The sequence below is a fragment of the Actinia tenebrosa genome, unplaced genomic scaffold, assembly GCF_029948245.1.
Source record: "Actinia tenebrosa isolate PJP-AT-01 unplaced genomic scaffold, QUT_ActTen_1.0 PGA_scaffold11__36_contigs__length_13525064, whole genome shotgun sequence".
NCBI classification, from domain to species: domain Eukaryota; kingdom Metazoa; phylum Cnidaria; class Anthozoa; order Actiniaria; family Actiniidae; genus Actinia; species Actinia tenebrosa.
Genome location: NW_028292571.1, coordinates 9,356,852 through 9,378,213, shown reverse-complemented (window position 1 = coordinate 9,378,213; position 21,362 = coordinate 9,356,852). Strand labels below are relative to the sequence as shown.

The 21,362-nt window shown below is 35.6% G+C and overlaps 2 protein-coding genes across 2 annotated transcripts in view; one reads left to right on the top strand and one right to left on the bottom strand.

Annotated features, from left to right (window-relative positions):
• The window catches only part of LOC116307211 (uncharacterized), a 29,420-nt gene extending 27,530 nt beyond the window's left edge, over nt 1-1,890 (top strand). Inside the window, exon 11 of the mRNA XM_089027154.1 lies at nt 1,320-1,890. Within this exon, the coding sequence (XP_088883280.1) occupies nt 1,320-1,567 (248 nt within the window). The 3' untranslated portion in view covers nt 1,568-1,890. The remainder of the gene's footprint in view (nt 1-1,319) is intronic.
• Nucleotides 1,891-6,012: 4,122 nt separating this feature from the next.
• On the bottom strand, nt 6,013-19,886 carry LOC148912491 (lactadherin-like). The gene is made up of 10 exons (XM_089027184.1): nt 19,551-19,886; nt 17,614-17,722; nt 17,160-17,371; nt 15,909-16,152; nt 13,895-13,979; nt 12,226-12,547; nt 10,052-10,160; nt 8,574-8,767; nt 7,809-8,016; nt 6,013-6,970 (listed from the first exon to the last, which is right to left on the bottom strand). The coding sequence occupies exons 1-9, from the start codon at nt 19,884-19,886 to the stop codon at nt 7,810-7,812; spliced, it is 1,818 nt and encodes a 605-aa protein (XP_088883310.1). The 3' UTR covers nt 6,013-6,970; nt 7,809.
• Nucleotides 19,887-21,362: the final 1,476 nt, after the last annotated feature.

The window sequence follows — 21,362 nt, the reverse complement described above, 5'->3', positions numbered from 1 at the left end:
CAATAGCCTTCTTCCTTTCTACCCACGTTGGTAGCGGTACGTAACTCCCCCCTCGTATGGGTACGTACCTGGCTATACTTATCTCTATTCCTTCAACCTCCTCTACTGTCCAACCCGATCCTTCTTTCGTGTAGTTAGACAGCGACTCCATTATTGCTTCTAAGGCTTCACTGAGTGACCTATCCAGATTCGTGGACTCTAATATAACCAGTGACTTTGATCGCAACATTGCTGTCGTCATTACCTCGTCTTTTGACAAACTTACTTCTACCATTATGCTCGCTTTCAGGGCTCCTAATTCTTCTATACCTTTTCGGAGAGTCCTTTTAACCTTCCTTTCTGACTGACGCCAAAACTGTCTAACGTCAATCTCACCGTTACCGGGTATTGACACCGTGCTGAAGTTGCTTTGGGATTCCATCTATATAATAGGAAATATTTTATACCTAATACCAAGCACTTTTTAGGTCGTCGTAGTCGTACTCACAGTCCTGACAATGCCAAAACAATTTAACCTTAGTCTCAAACTTCTTACCACATCCACAATCATAACTGCTCATACACTTCGTCTTCATTTTCAAATGCTTTTTCAAATCCGCTTCTTTCTTAAAAGTTCTCTTACATTCTTCGCACTCCATATATAGACTAACATATTTAAGTGCGCTGTTGCCCTCAACCACACTTGGAGTGGGGGTCGTCCGTAGGTGGATTTTTGACGCGGGTCTTACCCCGTGTTGAGATTGCGCTGTTGCCCTCACGGGTAATCCTGGCGTAAACTAACATATTTCGAGTGCGCTGTTACCCCCACGGGTGATCCTGGGGGTCTCATAGGGAATGAGGGCTACGCAAACACGGGTTAGTGACTTTAAACGGGAAATCCTCGTGTGGTCACTGCGCTAGAACCCCCCTTCCCTATACTACTTGGATGCTATTTTTAGAATCATCGATGCTATTTTTAGAATCATTTATTTGATCGTTTGTTTTTCTATATGCGCTCTTCTCTATTTGCTCATGTTTTCTTTTTTTCATAGCGTAAGCAAACAGCGTAGAGCGCGTGCAGTATGTGCGTACGCAAGATCAAATTATAACAAAAGTGTTTCTAAAAATAGCATCAAACGTTGCCTTTGATGTTTACAAGCATGAATACCATACATTCCTTCAATTTTGGGACTTATCTGCTGATTACACAGCAGTCACTTGGCTTCTAGGCCAATCAATTTGAAGACCAAAACGATTGGTTCCGTAATTCTTACTCGTGATGTGTAACGGTCTGTGATATAGTTTGGTCTGTGACTTTATCAAAATTTTCTTTTTTCTAGGTGTATCTTCATACGAAAACAGAAAGCAACTGTACGACGTCCGTCGTCCGGCGTTTCTCGGTGTCTTAAGTGACGATGTTCAAGTGAAGCAAGACTCTGGTACAACCATAAATCTCTCTGAAATCAATTGCAAGGATGGACTTAAAAATGAGGATATTCAAAACCCACTTGCGTGCTCATTTTGGTGGAAAATTGAAGTTAAGAAGAAGACACTTCATACTTATCCCAGAGTGCATTTTGAGACTTAGCAGAAACCAAGCTTAAGCCCCGTTTACACTAGCGATTTTGTCCATAATAAATAATGGTAAAGAATTTACTTGTAAAGCTTTTTCAGGATACCAAGATTTTCCTAGACGAATGTCTCTTTTGAAGACAAAAGATTTCATATTTCCGAAAATTGCCACGAAAATCGCAGCAAAAATCGCCAGTGTAAACCAGGGACACTTATGCCGGTTTGACAAAAAAAAATTAATCCATTTTCTTGGTCTCTATGCCTCAGTGAAATAAACGTTTTAACTAGTACAATTGTTTGTTTTCAATTATTTCAAAGTTAATGATTAATAAAAAAAGAAGAAACCCAAAGACATGGCGGCCGTGTCGGTTGATATACGAAAAAATGAGACTAATGACAATTATTTTGTTAGATTCAACCAAGATGGCGGCTGTGCGTCCGTCCGTGCGTCCGTCCGTGCGTCTGTTTGTCCGTCCGTCCGTCCGTCCAAACCACCAATACATATACACATCAATACACGAAGATCCATCATTATTTTCCTCTGTTGTATTAGTCAGATCTTGACCAATTCAAATACGACACTCTTGACCAGCGGTTACATTCATCGGCGTCGAGAAGGATTTAAAAGTAAGCTCCGTCGAGTTTCTGTTTACGCCTGGAAGTAAATACTGCAACCACATAAAGTAAATTATAAACTCATCTTGTGGGAGAATCCTTCTGTCTTGGCTGTCTGTGAGGATCGTGTACAATACATTTTCACCACAGCCCCAATTGCTACGCTTTGTTTGAAGGCTTTCTTTATTGCAGGTCATTAAACCAGAGAGGTGTTTCAGCTGGATTGTCGTCACTGTTCCATTTTGTTTGATGTGGAAGTGTCCGTAGGAGGAGTTTTTGGTTCCAAAGCAGACAGGATTTGAGTTGATCTTGAGCCACCAGTTGTCTGAAGAAAGGGTTTTGAAATAGGTATTAATGATGATGATGGTGGTGGTGATAATGATGATTATGACAATGATGGTGCTGATTATGGTCAGGATGATGATGATGTTGATGACGATGATGATGATGTTGATGATGTTGATGATAATGATGATGATGATGATGATAATGATGGTGCTGATTATGGTCAGGATGATTATGATGTTGATGATCATGATCATGATCATGATGATCATGATGAAGATGGTGATACTAAAACAATTATTTGCCTCAGGCTCAGTGTTTATTGGGGAATAAAATAATCACTTCGCCTTCGGCAAATAATTGTTAAATCATCTATGACCACATTGCAGAATCTACTAACCTTGATTGGACAATTACATTACAACAAATACGCAATCTATTGATGCTGCTGAAATAAAGCAGCCAATGTAATTCAAATACAGAGAGTGTTAGGATTTTCCCAAGAACTTTAAGACACTCAGATGCAAATACTTTTGTGTTACTAGATCTGGGGGTTTTGGAAAACCAGGTATTAAGAATTGTGTTGCAGTAATGCCGGCATTCGCCTCCCTCACCTCTGGATTCTCGATTTCGATTCCTGGACTCAGGAAGAAAGCAGCGGGAAGGATAGTACAAATAAAGAAAGAAAGAATGAAGAAAGAAAGAAGGCAGGAGGAGAAAAAGAAGGGAGGAAAGAACGAACGAACAAAAACTAAGGACAGAATAAATAAAAGTAGAAAAAAAAGAACGAAGAAAGGCAAGAACGATAGAAAAGAATACGAAGGATAGAATGGATAAAAGAAGGAACAAATAGGAAGACAAAAAACAAACAAAAAGAAGCGAAAAGGAAAGAAAAGAAAAGGGATTGTGGAAGTACGCCGACAGGTTTGTGCAAAAAAAGAATATAAAAACACTAACCTTTAACAAGCGATGCACCGAACAAACAGGAGATCAGTAGAACCCTGAAGTCCATCTCGTCGGTGGCCAACTGACTTTCACCTGTGTAGTTCATTAGTTTATCTTAAACAAGGATGTTCAATACTTAATGAACCTTTGGAGTGTAACTGTACAAAGATTCAATGCCATGCTTCCAGAAACGAATAAAACAATGCAAGACGTGTGATCAAAGAAAAATACTTTTCCAAAGAATAATTGTTGTTAGGTAAAGAAGTTACTTGCGATCTTCTTCTAAGCTCTTATTAGCTGAGCCTCCATACAATCTTACATCGTATGGTTCACGTGCTTTTTCAGTCTGCGCCCCTTATTATTATTATTATTATTATTATTATTATTATTATTATTATTATCATCATCATTATTATTATTATTATTATCATTATTATTATTATTATTATTATCATTATTATTATTATTATTATTATCATTATGATATCAAAAAATGTTTATTGGAAGAGGTTGAGCAAAATATCACAAGCAAGGTATTGTTTGCCGATGCAGAAGCATGTGAAGACATACTTTTATCGAGTTTCAAATAATGGCGAATCAGTGTCTAAATATTCACAAATACCAACGGTAAAGTAACGAATACACAATTAACTTCTCAAACTCATTAAGAATTCGTGAGGACAAAACAAAGAAAATTACTAGCACGAAGGATGCATGGAAATATGATAATAATTAGCATAAAATTTGGGCAACTTATGCTTTGAATTTCTCCAATGATTATTAATAGTTTGAGAAGCCATATCAAGCTTGGATCACCTCGATTTTTCAACTAACTTCGCGGTGTTTGGAAATCGGATGAAACACTCTCACGTGTTTTTTGATATCAGTACTAATTCGACAATACAAACCTTTGAATGGACGGAATTCACTGGTTTCTTCCACAACCCATAAAGCATTTCGATTTGGCTCACTTGCATCAAATTTGAGGAGCACTTTGCATGAACACATGTACAATAAAGGACAACAAGCTATTGTTTTTATACAAAGTGCCCCTCAAAGTCGAGAATCAAGTTACTCCGTCAATAGACGCCCCGAAATGCACTGCAGTGCCAACTCGACCCAGTTTTTTTCTTAGGACTAGGAATGGCTAATTAAAGCTTATCAGTTAAGGATTATTTCAAACATTGAGTGTCGTGTTTCCCTGTGTCTGTTGTCTGCGAGGCACTGACCCGCGAGTTAGCATCGTCTCCGTATCCTTCCTCGACTTTCCAATTTTTTCCTTTTTTCCCTTTTTTTTTTTCTTTTTTTCTTTTCTTCTTCAAAAATGTTCATGTCGAATTCGTTATAAAACGACGGCCTTTTTGTTTGCCGCTTTTCCGCACAATCCAAATATGGAATTGAACATACCACATATGGAGTGAGCTTTCTCTACTACAACTTCGACACTAGCATATAGAGTAAAACTTGATATGTATTTTTTAATGAAATTGATATAGTATAAACATAACAAACAGCTAATTCGAACGTGCAGAATTTCTAATTTCATCGCTTTTAATAGAAAACACACGTTGGGTGATATAACAAGGGACTGATGACAAATCCTTTCAGTTTAATCAACCAACATGGCGTCAGTGAAACTCAGCCGAGCGATTGTACACTAAATTGAAGAATCGTTGTCGGGTTTAGAAACATAGAACATAGAAGCTGAGACCGAAATGGCACATGGGAAGTACGTTAATTAGATGCATGCTGTGACCGGCGACCCGTGGCATCATCATCGCCAACTATTCCGGTCATGCGCCCGCGTACAAATGCAGCGGTGTCGTTTGAAAGTGTTAAGCGAGTTAAGTCAGATTTTACAAAGAAATGTATAGAGAGTCAAGATAGTTTTCGATTTATAAATTTCTGTGTAAACAGTTTTCCACTTGCCGGGGTAGAAGAACAATATATAACATTAAAGCATTTGACTTTTACCAAACATGCTTTAATTTGTTTGGAAAAACCTTTTCGTCTCGATAGTTAGATTTTAACAGCCTTCTTGCCATAAGTGCTTTGTTAAATTGCAAGAAAAACACAAAAGGTCAAATATTATAAACAGGATTTCTCAAAATCAGAACTAGTTACCTCATTTGCCGGGGTCGATCCTTAAAATACGCACATTCTAAATTACTGATGTCGAATCTGTGGTCGATTGAACGAATTAATACTTTTCGTTTTTTACTTTCAAAAAGCTCCGATTTGAGACGAATATTTGTGAGATCCTTCTTCAAGAATAGGCACTTTGTGAAGCAAAAACCTTGAAAATTATTCGCAAAATATGGCATGTTTGGTACCAAAATAAAGCTTGAATCCTCAGCTCTCGTTTGCCATCGTTTGTAATAGGATACCTATTAAAGCACAGGAATACCGTAGCAAAAGGTTTTGTTTCTCTAAGTCCGGGCCTGAAAGAGCTTGGGCTTCCTGTGGTTTTTATTTTATACATGATATCCGCTGACTTGGCGAGCGGCGCATGGCCGGAATAGTTGGCGATGCCACTGTTTTTGATACGCGTTTGGCATTCTAAACTGACTGCATGGATGGTGCAAATGAATACATTATAATATAATTATATCATTTCCCATGTGCCATTTCGGTATCATCTTTTATGTTCCAACTATGTTTCTGAACCCGACAACGATTCTTCAATTGAGTGTATACTTGTTGAGGTGTTTATTGGTTATTTCTTGATCGGTAGAGATAGACTGTTTAATATTAATAGCGTCTGTTAAAGAAAGGTTTCCTGTTGAATAATTCTAAGATTTTTCCTTCTGGAATTTTTTCTCTCTTTTCCTCGTCTAAAGAGAGTGTTTCATGTCGGAATGCTAGGCTTTATATCTTATAAGATGTAATAAACACATACATACATACTGATTATACTTTTTTTTTCTTCTCATTTTAGAGTAGCTCACATGGCCATGGTGCTTTATAAACTACATAGGTACAAATTCTACTGACAACTATGGTCTGAGAAAATATTTTACGTGCTGAGTGATTACAATTATCTGTTGGATAAGTAAAAAGTGTGCTTCTTGTTTTTACTGCGATTCCCAGTCACACGCGACCAACTAGCCTTCATCACAAACGAAAAATTGAATTTGGGTGGACGTCAATCAAAAGGGTTTCTATCGTTTCTATTGGTTTCTACACCAGGACTGATGTGAATACTCACGTGAACACGTGCAAATGTGCAAAAATCGTTGTCCTTATCATGCTTTTGTCGCTGTGAATTTCTCACTCTGGGAATATTTTCTCAATTTAATGTCACGGGATTCCGGCTTCGAATCTTAACGCTTGATGGCAAAGCTATCGCTAGTGCTGTGATTTGAGTTTCTTCAAGATAGGATAAGTCAATACTGATAGTTTGCAGTTAAACGTTTGAAATTCGGAGTCGGAATCCTTAGACCTGTTTAAGAAACCCTTTTGATTGACGTCCACCAAAACTCAATTTTTCGTTTGTGATTTTGGTCTCACTTGGTCGCGTGTGACTGGGAATCGCAGTAATAATTGAACAGGCAACGATCGAGGATCAAATTATCTGTGGAGATAAAGGAAAGCAATAGTGAAAATCAGGCAGTAAGAAATATTTTTTCTGTTTTTTATTTTACATTAATTTCCAATGTGTGGGTCAAAATGAACCAATTCTTTAGATCTTTTGACGATGGAAATCATTGAACGGTCGTAATGAGATCCATGACATTAATATATTGATTAATACCAAACAATAGAATAGTCTCTGGTTGATAGCACATGACGGACAGTGTTTGCCTGTCATCGTAGACTGGTAATGAGATTCACGTGATTCATTAAGCTGTTTGATACCAAGCAATAGAACTGTCCACTTTAGAAACGAGTTGAGGACTGGTAACGAGTTTTTATAATTAACCTAGTTAAAAAATAAACACCATAACAAGAAAGAGTACATTAAAATTAGTAAATGTCTAGAGTTGCAAGATTTTGGGTTTCATACCTTTTGTGTAGCAAACTCCCAAACATCTCAAAAATGACAAAAGAATGTATGGTTACTGGGGACGCTTATCCCTACCAGACATACATTTCTTTAAATGTTTGATGTTTTTGATTGCTTATAATTTAGCTGTTACTGAGATAATCGATGCCAAACTGCAGAGACCTGTTAATTTTGATGTGCTCTTTTTTCGTGTTAAAATAATCTTTTAATTAATAAGATTAATTATCGTTTCCTTCTATATACTCGTTCCCAGTCCGTCACTGGTTTCTAAAGTGGCCAATAGTCTCTTGTTGATAACACATGACGGACCGTGTTTGTCTGTCGACATTGCAGATTGATCTATATATTCTTTCTTTTTTTTTTTTTTTTACTTCTGCCTTTAATTACCCCTTCCGGATTGCCTTACCTTATTTACACCCATATAACTCCACCCTCATCGTGATATGGTTATGCCATGTCTTTGGTCGTATCCTGATGTACCTCGCAGTGATAGCAGGATTCACATCGTTCTTAACAACAGTGTTCTGGTCGCTGTTTCCTGAGAAGATCTTCCCTTTCTCGTAGTCTTCATAGTTGCTGTTATCTACACTATACTGCAGGCCGTAGCTTGTCACCTATTCATTAAGAAATGGGTTTCCTTGGGTTGCAACCCCTGTCACCTGTTTGAGGACAACGATATTTTTTTAGTTCCAAGCAATGTTTTACCCTTTGATATCAACATTATCTTTATATCATTATCATTAATTTATCATTATTAGTAATACCATTATTATTATCATTATTATTATTAGTATTATTAGTATTATTAGTATTATTAGTATTATTATTATTACTATTATTATCATTGATTTGACGATGAATATTACGGGTAGTAACATTTTGTAATGAGACAACGTTTCGGTGTCCTCATGAAACCATCGTCAGGTCAAAATGAAATGATTAACACATAACAAGAATATTGTCTCATTACAAAATGTTGACTACCCGTAATATTCATCGTCAAATCGATAACTTTATCGTACCTGATAAGAATATTATTATCATTATCATCATCATCATATAATCTTTATCATTATCATTATTATCATTACTATTTATCATTACTAATTATCATTATTATTATCATTATTGTTATTATTATTACTATTATTATAATTATTATTATTATTACCTTGGCAAGGGTGCCAAGATCGACTTGAAACCACTGATTGACATCAAGAGTCTTGGATGCCCATGATCCACTTTTAAAGTTAAGTCTTCCATAGGCTGGTAGGAACCTGTCATCATAAATGTTTGAGGCTGAAAGCTGTTGGTCAGGGATTGTACGGTCTTCCATTCCAAGTGCAGAACTAGTATTGCAGGCAACTACATAAAAATAAATACAAATAATTGAAAACATTGAATAACATTGTTTTGTTTTTGCTTTTTACATACAATTTTATTTGTTTCCGAGTTTTCGGATCTTGGTGCAAAGCAGTTTCTTATGACTTGACTTTATTTATAAAATCTTGCACGAAATACCTCTTTCTATACTCAGATAGTCAGCATTATATATAGACCCTATGATAATAGTCAGCATTATATATAGACCCTATGAATAAAGCCATGTTCAAGGAATACTTCTTTATACTCAGTTATACTGCAGTCATAATAGTCAGCATTATATAGACCCTATGAATAAAGCCATGCACAAGGAATACTTCTTTACACTCAGCCATTGCAGTCATAATAGTCGGCACTATATAGAACCTATGAATAAAGCCATGCTCAAAGAATACTTATTTATACTCCGTTATTGCAGTCATAACAACCAGCATTATATAGAACTTATGAATAAAGCCATGCTCAAATAATACCTATTTATACTCCGTTATTGCAGTCATAACAACCAGCATTATATAGACCCTATGAATAAAGCCATGCGCAGGGAATACTTCTTTACACTCAGTTATTGCAGTCATAATAACCAGCATTATATAGACCCTATGAATAAAGCCATGCACAAGGAATACTTCTTTACACTCAGTTATTGCAGTCATAACAACCAGCATTATATAGACCCTATGAATAAAGCCATGCGCAGGGAATACTTCTTTACACTCAGTTATTGCAGTCATAATAACCAGCATTATATAGACCCTATGAATAAAGCCATGCACAAGGAATACTTCTTTACACTCAGTTATTGCAGTCATAATAACCAGCATTATATAGACCCTATGAATAAAGCCATGCACAAGGAATACTTCTTTACACTCAGTTATTGCAGTCATAATAACCAGCATTATATAGACCCTATGAATAAAGCCATGCACAAGGAATACTTCTTTACACTCAGCCATTGCAGTCATAATAGTCGGCACTATATAGAACCTATGAATAAAGCCATGCTCAAAGAATACTTATTTATACTCCGTTATTGCAGTCATAACAACCAGCATTATATAGAACCTATGAATAAAGCCATGCTCAAATAATACCTATTTATACTCCATTATTGCAGTCATAACAACCAGCATTAAATAGACCCTATGAATAAAGCCATGCGCAGGGAATACTTCTTTACACTCAGCCATTGCAGTCATAATAACCAACATTATATAGACCTTATGAATAAAGCCAAGTAAGAGGGATTCTTTCATAACTTACTGTTTTCGCATTCTTTGCCAATGAATCTTTGTCTGCAGTGACATCGATAGTCGTTCACCAGCGTTATGCAAACACCGCCATTCTTGCATCTGGAGATGGCACACATACCCTATAAAAATGATATTTAGTTTGATGGTTTAGCATTCCTTACACCAAGTTAATGATAGGAGAAGATATGTTTTCACTAAATTCTATTATTAATCGTGAAAATTTAATCTGTGGTGAACAGATGTTCTGTAAAATTTATCGCTTCTTCCTCACATAATGTACCAGGCCAGAATGATGAAAAGACTTTTCTCGAAGTAAAGTAATTAAGCTGCTGTAATTTAAGGTGGTATCATTAAATTATTAGTGGAAAAAACACCTTCCAATATCGTTAAGTAGAGAATAGTGACAAAAAAAATCCTGAAGAATTCAAGAAGGATTAATGGAAATGGTCGGTGTTTGATATTGGTTGTTTGATTGGTTGTTATAAAATAGTTGGGATACTACGCGCGCTATGATTGGTCGAAAACCATGTTTGATGAGAGTATCAAAACATGCTAACGTCATTTTTAATCTATCGCGCTCGCTCATTGGTCAGTACGTAGGGAGAATTTACTTATACTTTGCTTTTTTTCGATCTTTTCGCGCGTTTGTCATTTTTATAAAACAAATTAAAAACAGGTTTCCTACGCTCCTCTCGTGTTCTCTCAACATCCCGCGTGTTTTGATCCAGAGTATCCAACACGAAAAACTGTTTTTGATCTGTTGCTAGCAGGCTGAAAAAGGCGTCTATTATTCAAACGATGCAGAGCTGAAAACCCGATGATATGAAATACAAAAAAAAAACAAAAAAAAAAAACAAAAAAAAAAAAAAAAAACAACAAAAAAACAACAAAAACCAAAGAAAGTAAATGAAAACCTTATTAAGCAAACAAATGCATTAAATATTTAGGAATTTACATTGACTTAAATCTAGGTTGGAAACCACAAGTAGAATATATTGCCAAAAAAATCAAACGCAGCCTTGGTCTATTATCAAAACTTCGCTACTATGTGAATTCAAGGATTTTGAATAATTTGTATTATGCTTTAATTTACCCTTTCTTAATGTATGATATAATAGCATGGGGAAATACCTATCAAACTACATTAAAACCTTTAGAATTATTACAAAAGAAAGTTGTGCGTATTATTACATTTTCTTCATTTGATGAGCATTCAAGCCCTATATTTAAACAATTAAATTTCATTAAAATCTTTGATCTTGTAATTTTCAAAATATCAACTTTCATGTTCAAATTTAATAACAAGTTATTACCCTGTACCTTTGAATCATTTTTTACTACCATTGATAAGGTGCATGGATATAACACAAGAACAGCAACAAAAAAGTCTTTTTATTTACCCAAGGCTAGAACTAATTATGGAATATTTAACATACGATTTCAAGGACCTAAAATCTGGAATTCTACTGATGAATCATTTAAGAAATTGTCTCTTTATCAATTTAAGAAAAAGCTGAAAATTGATTTAATTTCTAAATATTAAGATCAAGTTTTAATACTTTTACATGAATTAACTTAAATATACTGTAAAGACTGATGATGCTATTGTGTGCTGCGTGTGTATTTGTATAGTTTTTATCTCTTTTTTGTCACTTTTTTAATTTTTTTCAATGTGTTTATACGTTGTGTTATTACGCTAATTATAATAATTGTAAATAGCAGAAATCCCGATCCTAAATGTAATGAATTTCAATTAAGAATAAGTAAACCGACTTCCAAGCATTTTTAGCTTTCTAGTTATTTTTGGAAGTTGGTATCCCTCAATCTGTCTAACATATAAGAATGTATCAAATTAGAAAATAATGTAATAATGGGTACAAATAAAGTTCTTCTTCTTTATCTCATGTTTCTTGTCGCTGTGAATTTCTTGCTCTGGATATATTTTCTCAAAGATGTCACAGTTTTCCTGCTCCGAATCTCAAACGCTTAACAGCAAAACTATTGCTATGACTATGGTGCGAGTTTCTTCAATATCAGATGAATCAATACCTATAGCTTTGCAGTTAAGCTTTTGAAATTAGGAGTCGGAATCCATAGATATGTTTTAGGAAAAAAAATATAATGAATTCATATTCATGAATTTATATCAAAATATAAAAAGTGTTTGCATCAAAACGAACTCACCTCTCCGAAGCGGCGAAAGTAGTAATGATAGATCTGAGATAGCATTATGAGCTCTGAAGAAGGCATTGCTAACTCTCTTAGAAGAATGCATTCTAACAAACCATCTTGCTTCTTTTGGTCAGCGATATTCATTGACAAACATTCTGGCAAACGTGAGCAAGTAATGATGCAGTCAATTTCATCTTCAACAAAAATCGTTTGGATTACATTTCCCAACTCAAACTTCGTGAATGGAAGTTTATCAAAATACAATCCTTCAGAACATCCACTTTCGCAGAAGCGAATAAAGAATGAGACCAAAAGACTCAAGAATGTGATTTGACTTTCAAAAGCCATTGGTTTTGTAATTCTTTAGCGAATGATTCCTTCCAAGCTGAAGCACAGAACTTGAAATGTGCAACTTGATCTAACTAGAATTGGAATGAAGTTTCATTAATTTATTAGGAAATCTGTTTATGAATGATTTAACAGAATGAATTTTTAACGAACTCTATTTAAGCCATACGTATAGCGTGTTTACTAATTATGATTTGAATAAGCATTCTCTTCCAGTACATTTATGAGGAAATCTATGTATTAGCTGGGGGGAAATAATAAACTTTTTGTCATCTAGCATTTCCCCATCAAGAAATCTGTTTTGTTTTGCTTCTTTTGAAACTTCCTCTCAGCAATTTCAGGCAAAATATTCTATATTTTCACTAAGTATCTTGATAAAAATACTTCCCTGAAGCGATGGTCTTTATTTGTGTTGAAGATCACAGTGGGCGATAGCAGCGGTTTCCTTTTTATACCAAAAAACTAAATAGACCAGCCTAGCATTGAAAGGGCTTATCCTTAATTTCAATATATACAAAGTCAGTTTATCCTTTTAGGAATAAAAAATATACACTTATTTCAATAAAGTTAGTCACCAAAAAAACTAGAAAGCTGAGATCACTGAGGATCATGGGATTTTTTAAAATATCGAACAAGTAAAGCTTTTGGTACGATTTGCAGCTTGAGGATGCTCAGAAGAGGTGAGACTGTAACTGGTAAAAGATCTAAAATCCCTCAATAGTTATTAAAGCAGTTGAAACGTGTAAAATGTATCTACCCATAATCCTTGCAGGTCTCAGCTTTGTAGCTTTTCAGGTGACTAACGTTATTGAAATAAGCGTATACTAGCTGTTCTTCAATAATCGATGTAATATATGCAGTATGAGTGGCCGTGTTGTATCGGATATACAACCACGAGGCGTAGCCATGACTTATCAAACGTCTAGGTTAGTTCCTTTGTGTTTCGCTAAAATTTTCTAAACTAAAGCGAGTTTGGCCAAGAAAATCCAACTTAAAGTTTATGCAAATGAACACAGTTTTGTATCAGATTTACAACACTCTCCACGGACAATGATTTCTATTGTGTTCTCCTCATTAATTATTCATGAGTTTGAAAGATAACTTACCCCATAGAAGTAGATTTTAGGCTTTCACATAAGCTAGTCATGATAAAGAAGAGACTTTACGGTTTTCAGGCTTTTAGGGTGTTGGCACACTAAACTTCACAACCTTAAATAGCTTTTTCTCAATCTTGAAAAAGTTTTTTTCCTTGAAGCCATTAACACTTGATTGAATTTTTAAGCTCGTAAGCTCGGTAACTGCGAGCTGCACGCAGATATTCAACAATACAAACCTTTGAAATGGACGGAATTTATTGATTTCTTCCACAACCCATAAAGCATTTTGATTTGGCTCACTTGCATCAAATTTGAGAGGCACTTTGCATGAACACATGTACAATACGAGATAACGAGCAATTGTTTTTATATAAAGTGCCCCTCAAAGTCGAGAATTAAGAAACCCGTCAATAGACGCCATCTTGATGTGTTTATTTGTCGGTAGAAATAGACTGTTTGGTATGAAAAGCGTCGGTTAAAGAAAGGTTTCCTGTTGAATAATTCTAATACTTTTCCTTCCGAAGTATTTTGCCTTTTCCTCGTCTAAAGAGAGTGTTTCATGTCGGAATGCTAGGCTTTATATCTTATAAGATGTAATAAACACATACATACATACTGATTATACTTTATTTTCTTTCTCATTTTAGAGTAGCTCACATGGCCATAGTGCTTTATAAATTACATAAGCATAAATTCTATTGACAACTATGGTATTCCTGTGCTTTAATAGGTATCCTATTGCAAACGATGGCAAACGAGAGCTGAGGATTCAAGCTTTATTTTGGTACCAAACATGCCATATTTTGCGAATAATTTTCAAGGTTTTTGCTTCACAAAGTGCCTATTCTTGAAGAAGGATCTCACAAATATTCGTCTCAAATCGGAGCTTCTTGAAAGTAAAAAACGAAAAGTATAAATTCGTTCAATCGACCACAGATTCGACATCAGTAATTTAGAATGTGTGTATTTTATGGATCGACCCCGGCAAATGAGGTAACTAGTTTTGATTTTGAGAAATCCTGTTCATAATATTTGACCTTTTGTGTTTTTCTTGCAATTTAACAAAACACATATGGCAAGGAGTCTGTTAAAATCTAACTATCGAGACGAAAAGGTTTTTCCAAACAAATTAAAGTATGTTTGGTAAAAATCAAATGCTTTAATGTTATACAATGTTTTTCTACCCCGGCAAGTGGAAAACTGTTTACACAGAAATTTATAAATCGAAAACTATCTTGACTCTCTATACATTTCTTTGTAAAATCTGACTTAACTCGCTTAACACTTTCAAGTGACACCGCTGCATTTGCACGCGGGCGCATGACCGGAATAGTTGGCGATGTGTTGAATAAAAAGGTGTGCTTCTTGTTTTTAATAATTGAACAGGCAACGATCGAGGATCAAATTACCTGTGGAGATAAAGGATAACAATAGTAAGAATCAGGCAGTAAGAAATATATTTTCTGTTTTTTGTTTTACATTAATTTCCAATGTGGGTCAAAATAAACCAATTCTTTAGATCTTTTGAGCGATGGAAATCATTGAACGGTCGTAATGAGATCCATGACATTAATATATTGATTAATACCAAACAATAGAATAGTCTCTGGTTGATAGCACATGACGAACAGCGTTTGCCTGTCATTGTAGGGGGGCAATAAGATTCACGAGATCCATTCAGCTGATTGATAGCAAGCAATATAATTGTCCACTTTAGAAACGAGTTGAGGACTTGGAACGAGTTTTTATAATTAGCCTCGTAAAAAATAAACATCATAACAAGAAACAGTACATCGAAATTAGTAAATTTCTGGATTTTAAAGATATTGGGTTTTTATACTTGTATGTAGCAACTTCCCAAACATCTCAAAAATGACAAAAGAATGTATGGTTGCTGGGGACTCTAGTCCCTAGACAGCAAAAATACATTTCTTTAAAACGTTTGATATTTTTGATTGCTTATAATTTAGCTGTTACTTAGCCAATCGAAGCCAAACTGCAGAGACCTGTTAATTTTGATGTTCTCTTTTTTCGTCTTAAAATAATCTTTTAATTAATAAGATTAATTATCAATTCCTTCTATATACTCGTTCCCAGTCCTTCGCTGGTTTCTAAAGTGGCCAATAGTCTCTTGTTGATAGCACATGACGAACAGTGTTTGTCTGTGGACATTGCAGATTGATATGTGTATTATTTTTCTTTTTACTTCTGCCTTTAATTACCCCTTCCGTATTACCTTACCTTATTTACAGCCATATAGCTCCACCCTCATCGTGATATGGCGGTACCATGTCTTTGGTCGTATCCTGATGTACCTCGCAGTGATAGCAGGATTCACATCGTTCTTAACAACAGTGTTCTGGTCGCTGTTTCCTGAGAAGATCTTCCCTTTTTCGTAGTCTTCATTCGTGCTGCTATCTACACTATACTGCAGGCCATAGCTTGTCACCCATTCATCAAGAAATGGGTTTCCTTGGGTTGAAACCCCTGTCACCTGTTTGAGGACAACGATATTTTTTAGTTCCAAGTAATATAATGTTTACCCTTTAATATCAACATTATCTTTATATCATTATCATTAATTTATCATTATTATTAATACCATTATTATTATCATTATTATTATTAGTATTATTAGTATTATTAGTATTATTATTATTACTATTATTATCATTGATTTGACGATGAATATTACGGATAGTAACATTTTGTAATAAGACAACGTTTCGGTGTCCTCATGAAACCATCCTCAGGTCAAAATGAAATAATTAACACATAACAAGAATATCTTCTCATTACAAAATGTTACTACCCGTAATATTCATCGTCAAATCGATAATTTTATCGTACCTGATAAGAATATTATTATTATTATCATCATCATCATGATCATGATCATATAATCATTATTATTATTATTATTATTATTATTATTATTATTATTATTATGAACTAGAACCACAACAGATATATCGACTACATGAAAACAAGAAAAAGCGCCAATACTCAAGGAGAGTTATAGACATCGAGCATGGCTCATTTACACCATTGATATTTACGACTACAGCATGGATGGGTAACAAGTGCCACGCATATCATAGTCATTTGGCCGACAAGATATTACACAAGAAAGGAGAACAATACGCAAAAACAATCTCTTGGATTCGTGCCGGATATTATTTCCTCTTCTGCGTTCTGCCCTTTTATGTTTGAGAGGTTCAAGAACAAAAAGACGAACTCCTTATGATGTACATAACTGTGATATTGACATTGACACTGTCCAAGAAGCCATTACGTCTTCTACTTAGATTAACTTTTGAATATATTTAAAAAAATAAAATAATAATAATTGTTTTTTAATATTTTACAAATATGTTTTTATCAATAAATAAGTAATTTGTACATATATTTGTTATTTCATATTCATGATCTTTTTATTAACGTTATTATAAATTTTATTATTATTATTATTATTATTATTATTATCATTATTATTACTACCTTGGCAACGGTGCCAAGATCGACTTGAAACCACTGATTGACATCAAGAGTCTTGGATGCCCATGATCCATGGTTATACGAAATGTTTCCCTTAAAGTTAAGTCTTCCATAGGCTGTTAGGTACCTGTCATCAAAAATGGTTGAGGCTGAGAGCTGTTGGTCAGGAATTGTACCGTCTTCCATTCCAAGCGCAGAACTAGTATTGCAAGCAACTGCATAAAAAGAAATACGAATAATTGAAAACATTGAATGATACTTTCTTTTTACATTTCATTTTATTTGTTTCCGAGCTTTCCGATCTAGGTGCAAAGCAGTCTTATGACTTGACTCTATCTGAATAAAGCTATGCACAAGGAATACTTCTTTACACTCAGTTATTGCAGTCCTAATAACCAGCATTATATAGACCCTATGAATAAAGCCAGCGGGTACGAGGGATTCTTTCATAACTTACGGTTTTCGCATTCTTTGCCAGTGAATCTTTGTCTGTAGTAGCAGCGATAGTCGTTCACCAGCGTTATGCAAGCCCCGCCATTCTTGCATCTGGAGATGGCACACATACCCTATAAATGGTCATTAAAATACCGTGTAAAAAAGAGAGGAGATGCGATGAGATGAGATGAGATGAGATGAGATGAGATGAGATGAGATGAGATGAGATGAGATGAGATGAGATGAGATGAGATGAGATGAGATGAGATGAGTTTTATATAAGCACTTTCTGCCAGCTCTTTCTTTCTTTCTTTCGAATTAGCGTCCGAAACATCAGTAAGTTTGTTCATCTTTTCACGGTGTATAATTTACCTTTTTGTCATTATAGTTATGATAATAATTCTTTCTTCGCCAAAGTATTTTTTCAATAATGAAATCTTCTCTGTAGTGTAGTTAAAAAGTTCTGTTTTCACTAGATTCTCTCACTAATCATGAAAACTTAATCTGTGGTGAACAGATGTTCTGTAGAATGTATCGCTTCTTCCTCACATTATGCATCAGGCCGGAAAGATGAAAAGACTTCGCATCAAAAGACTTTTATCTTAGTAAAGTAATTAAAGCTGTAATTTAAGCTTGTACCATTAAATTATTAGGGTAAAATTACTTTAATTCCAATATCGTTAAGTAGAGAATTATGACAAAAAATGATGAAGAATTCAAGTAGAATTAATGGATACGGTCACTGTTTGATATTGTTTGTTTTACTCGTTTATCATTCGTAGGCTGAAAAAGGCATCTATTATTTAAACGATGCAGATCTGAAAACCCGATGAAATGGGGGGGGGGGGGGGGGGGGGGGGGGGGAAACAAAAAACGAAAGAAAGTAATTTTTAAAAAAATGCAAAAAAAACGGTAGATTTGAAAGGAAAGATGAAAAAATTAGGAAATAACTTATAGTTGTCATATGACCCGTATCTGCCCGGGCGCGCGCTCTTAGCAAAACCTTCGGGAAAATGACGTGATGAGCAGGGCCGTACGGCTTTGAGCGAGCAGGGCCGTACGAATCCGTACGACCCTGCTCGAATCCTGCGACCATATTGACATAATTTGCAACTTTTAAAATATCTTTTTCTTAGGGTCATATCATAAAATGGTTATTGACTGAGTTAGGTCGGGCCGCATGGGAAAATATTTAGCTCTCGGTCATTTGTACGGCATCACCTTAAGCCAAATATTTTCCCGTACTGCCCTCCCGCTCAGTCAATAAGTACATAGAAAACAACTGAAATTGACAAAAAAAGTCTTAGTTTTACGTGCAACAGTTTTAGCGCTAGAGCTAAAGCTATCGCTTTGACAATGGTTTGCACTTCTTCAAGACCAGATATGTCAATATCGGTAGCTTTAATTTGCAGTTAAGCGTTTGAAATTCGGAGTCGGAATCCTTAGTAATGTTTAAGAAACCCTTTAGATTGACGTCCACAAAGACTCAATTTTCCTTTTGTGATCGTTTTAGGTCTCAGTTGGTCGCGTGTGACTGGGAATCGCAATAACGGGCTGCTATTACAGCGAATATTGACTGCCAAGCAGTTTATAACCACGATTGATTGAGGTTTCTAGTGCACCTCCGATGCGAGATCAAACCATTGTACCAGACAAAAATCCTTTACTCTTGTAAACAGGTTATCACTGAGTGAAGAAACTCGGGATCTACGGGTTTAACGTCCTTATCCTAAGAAGACATACTAATATAACCATTTGAATATGCAAAGGCAAAAGCTTTAAGACCTTGAGTGTTGGTCCGACCCTCTTTACTAACTCACCCATGCAACCAAGTGGCGGTTAAAGGGGAGATATTCCTTCAGGTCTTATTCTAGGGTTTATCAAAAAAAAGTTATAATGAATTCATATTGATGAATTTATATCAAAATATAAAAAGTATTAGCATCAAAACGAACTCACCTCTGCAAAGCGTCGAAAGTAGTAATGATAGATCTGAGATAGCATTAATAGCCCTGAAGAAGGCATTGCTAACTCTCTTAGAAGAATGCATTCTAACAAACCATCTTGCTTCTTTTGGTCAGCGATATTCATTGACAAACACTCTGGCAAACGTGAGCAAGTAATGAAGCAGTCCATTTCATCTTCAACGAAAATCGTTTGGATTACATTTCCCAACTCAAACTTCGTGAATGGAAGTTTATCAAAATACAATTCTTCAGAACATCCACTTTCGCAGAAGCGAATAAAGAATGAGACCAAAAGACTCAAAAATGTGATTTGACTTTCAAAAGCCATTGGTTTTTTGATTCTTTAGTGAATAATTCCTTCCAAGCTGAAACACAAAACTTGATGGATGCGTCTTGCTCTAACTAGAATTGAAATGAAGTTTCACTAATTCATGAGTAAATCTGTCTATTAATATTATATCGTCAGGGCACAACAACGGTATGTTTATGGCCATTTGCCATAAGGTCAGCTTTACGTATTTCAGCTCAATATGCTATAAACACGTGGCTCGAGTCGACCGGGACAGACGTATGCAGAGGTAGCTCCCGAGTTTTTTACCAATTCTTTCGCTAAAAAAGCTACAGGACCAAAATCCCTAGACTACGTGACAAGGAAAGGACAACAGACGAAACAAGTCCATTTTTTATTGCGAGCAAGGAGATATTTTGAGCTGGAAAGGGTCTTTTTGAATATGCAAACGAGATCTCAAGCGAACACCAAGGTAATGGCTAGTACTGAAGCTAGAGCCGAAAACCCGGACCTGCTGGCTAAGGAGCAAATAGTGGAAATGGAGAGGACCGTAGATATCTTTGAAGATAAAGATAAGGAGTCTGAGAGTGAATATGACAGTGAAAACGAAGACAAAATTTCTACATCTTATGAGCTTCTTGGCCCCAAAACTTCAAAACTAGAATTTAAAAAATCGGCAAAAGGCCCGCTATGAAAAAGAAAGGGTTCAAGATGCTGATATCCTTATAGCTGGAGACTCTATAATAAAACATGTAGATGAGGAAAAAATCAAAAACGCTCTTGGAAGAAAAACTGAGGTCAGATCTCTGAGTGGAGCTACTATCGATCGCCTTGCATCAGAAATTCGCTCCTGTGTTTCACAAGGTTACAAACAGCTCATAGTGCATGGTGGAACGAATGACTTGACAAGGATTAAAAACGTACGTGAGATCGAAAGAAAGCTGGAGAACCTAGTTATGGAGTTCAAGCCGTTGTTCGACGAAATAGCGATCTCGGGTGTTTGCATGAGAAGGGATACTAACAATATGGCAGGTATCAGGAACAAGGTGTCTGAGCTCAATAAGTCGATCTCAGAATTATGCGAAAAACACAAGATTGGCTATGTCAATAACAACAACATCAAGGCTCAACATCTGAATGGGTCGAAGTTACATCTAAACCCGAACGGAGATAAAACTCTTGGAAGGAATTTTTGTGGATACCTAAGATCGGGACGCAAGAACGAAGATCAAGCGTGTTTTCGAGGGTCACGCAACAACAGAGACCCGAACTGGAAGTCCTACTTGGAACTGGTAGCCAAAATAACGCGACGTTGATAAACTCGGACTCTAGTCAGGTCAGTTGCAATAATAGCGAAAATAAGAATTATACTGAATCTATTTCCCAGAATTTAGGGGCCAAGGGGAGGGAAGTATCTGAGGCAAATCGGCAAAATATGAGCTCGAGTTCATTAATTGATAAACCCAAACTGTTGCCCAGCAACGTTGTTCCAAGTCTTTCAACTAGTTTAAATTG

What these genes read in the sequence shown, in the direction of transcription:
- LOC148912491 (XM_089027184.1), bottom strand. Translation starts at nt 19,886, where the DNA reads ATGGCTTTTGAAAGTCAAATCACATTTTTGAGTCTTTTGGTCTCATTC. An exon ending in ACTTTCGACGCTTTGCAGAG is followed by an intron (nt 17,723 to 19,550) that starts GTGAGTTCGTTT and finishes GACCATTTATAG; the next exon opens with GGTATGTGTGCCATCTCCAG. An exon ending in ACTTTCGCCGCTTCGGAGAG is followed by an intron (nt 10,161 to 12,225) that starts GTGAGTTCGTTT and finishes TCATTTTTATAG; the next exon opens with GGTATGTGTGCCATCTCCAG.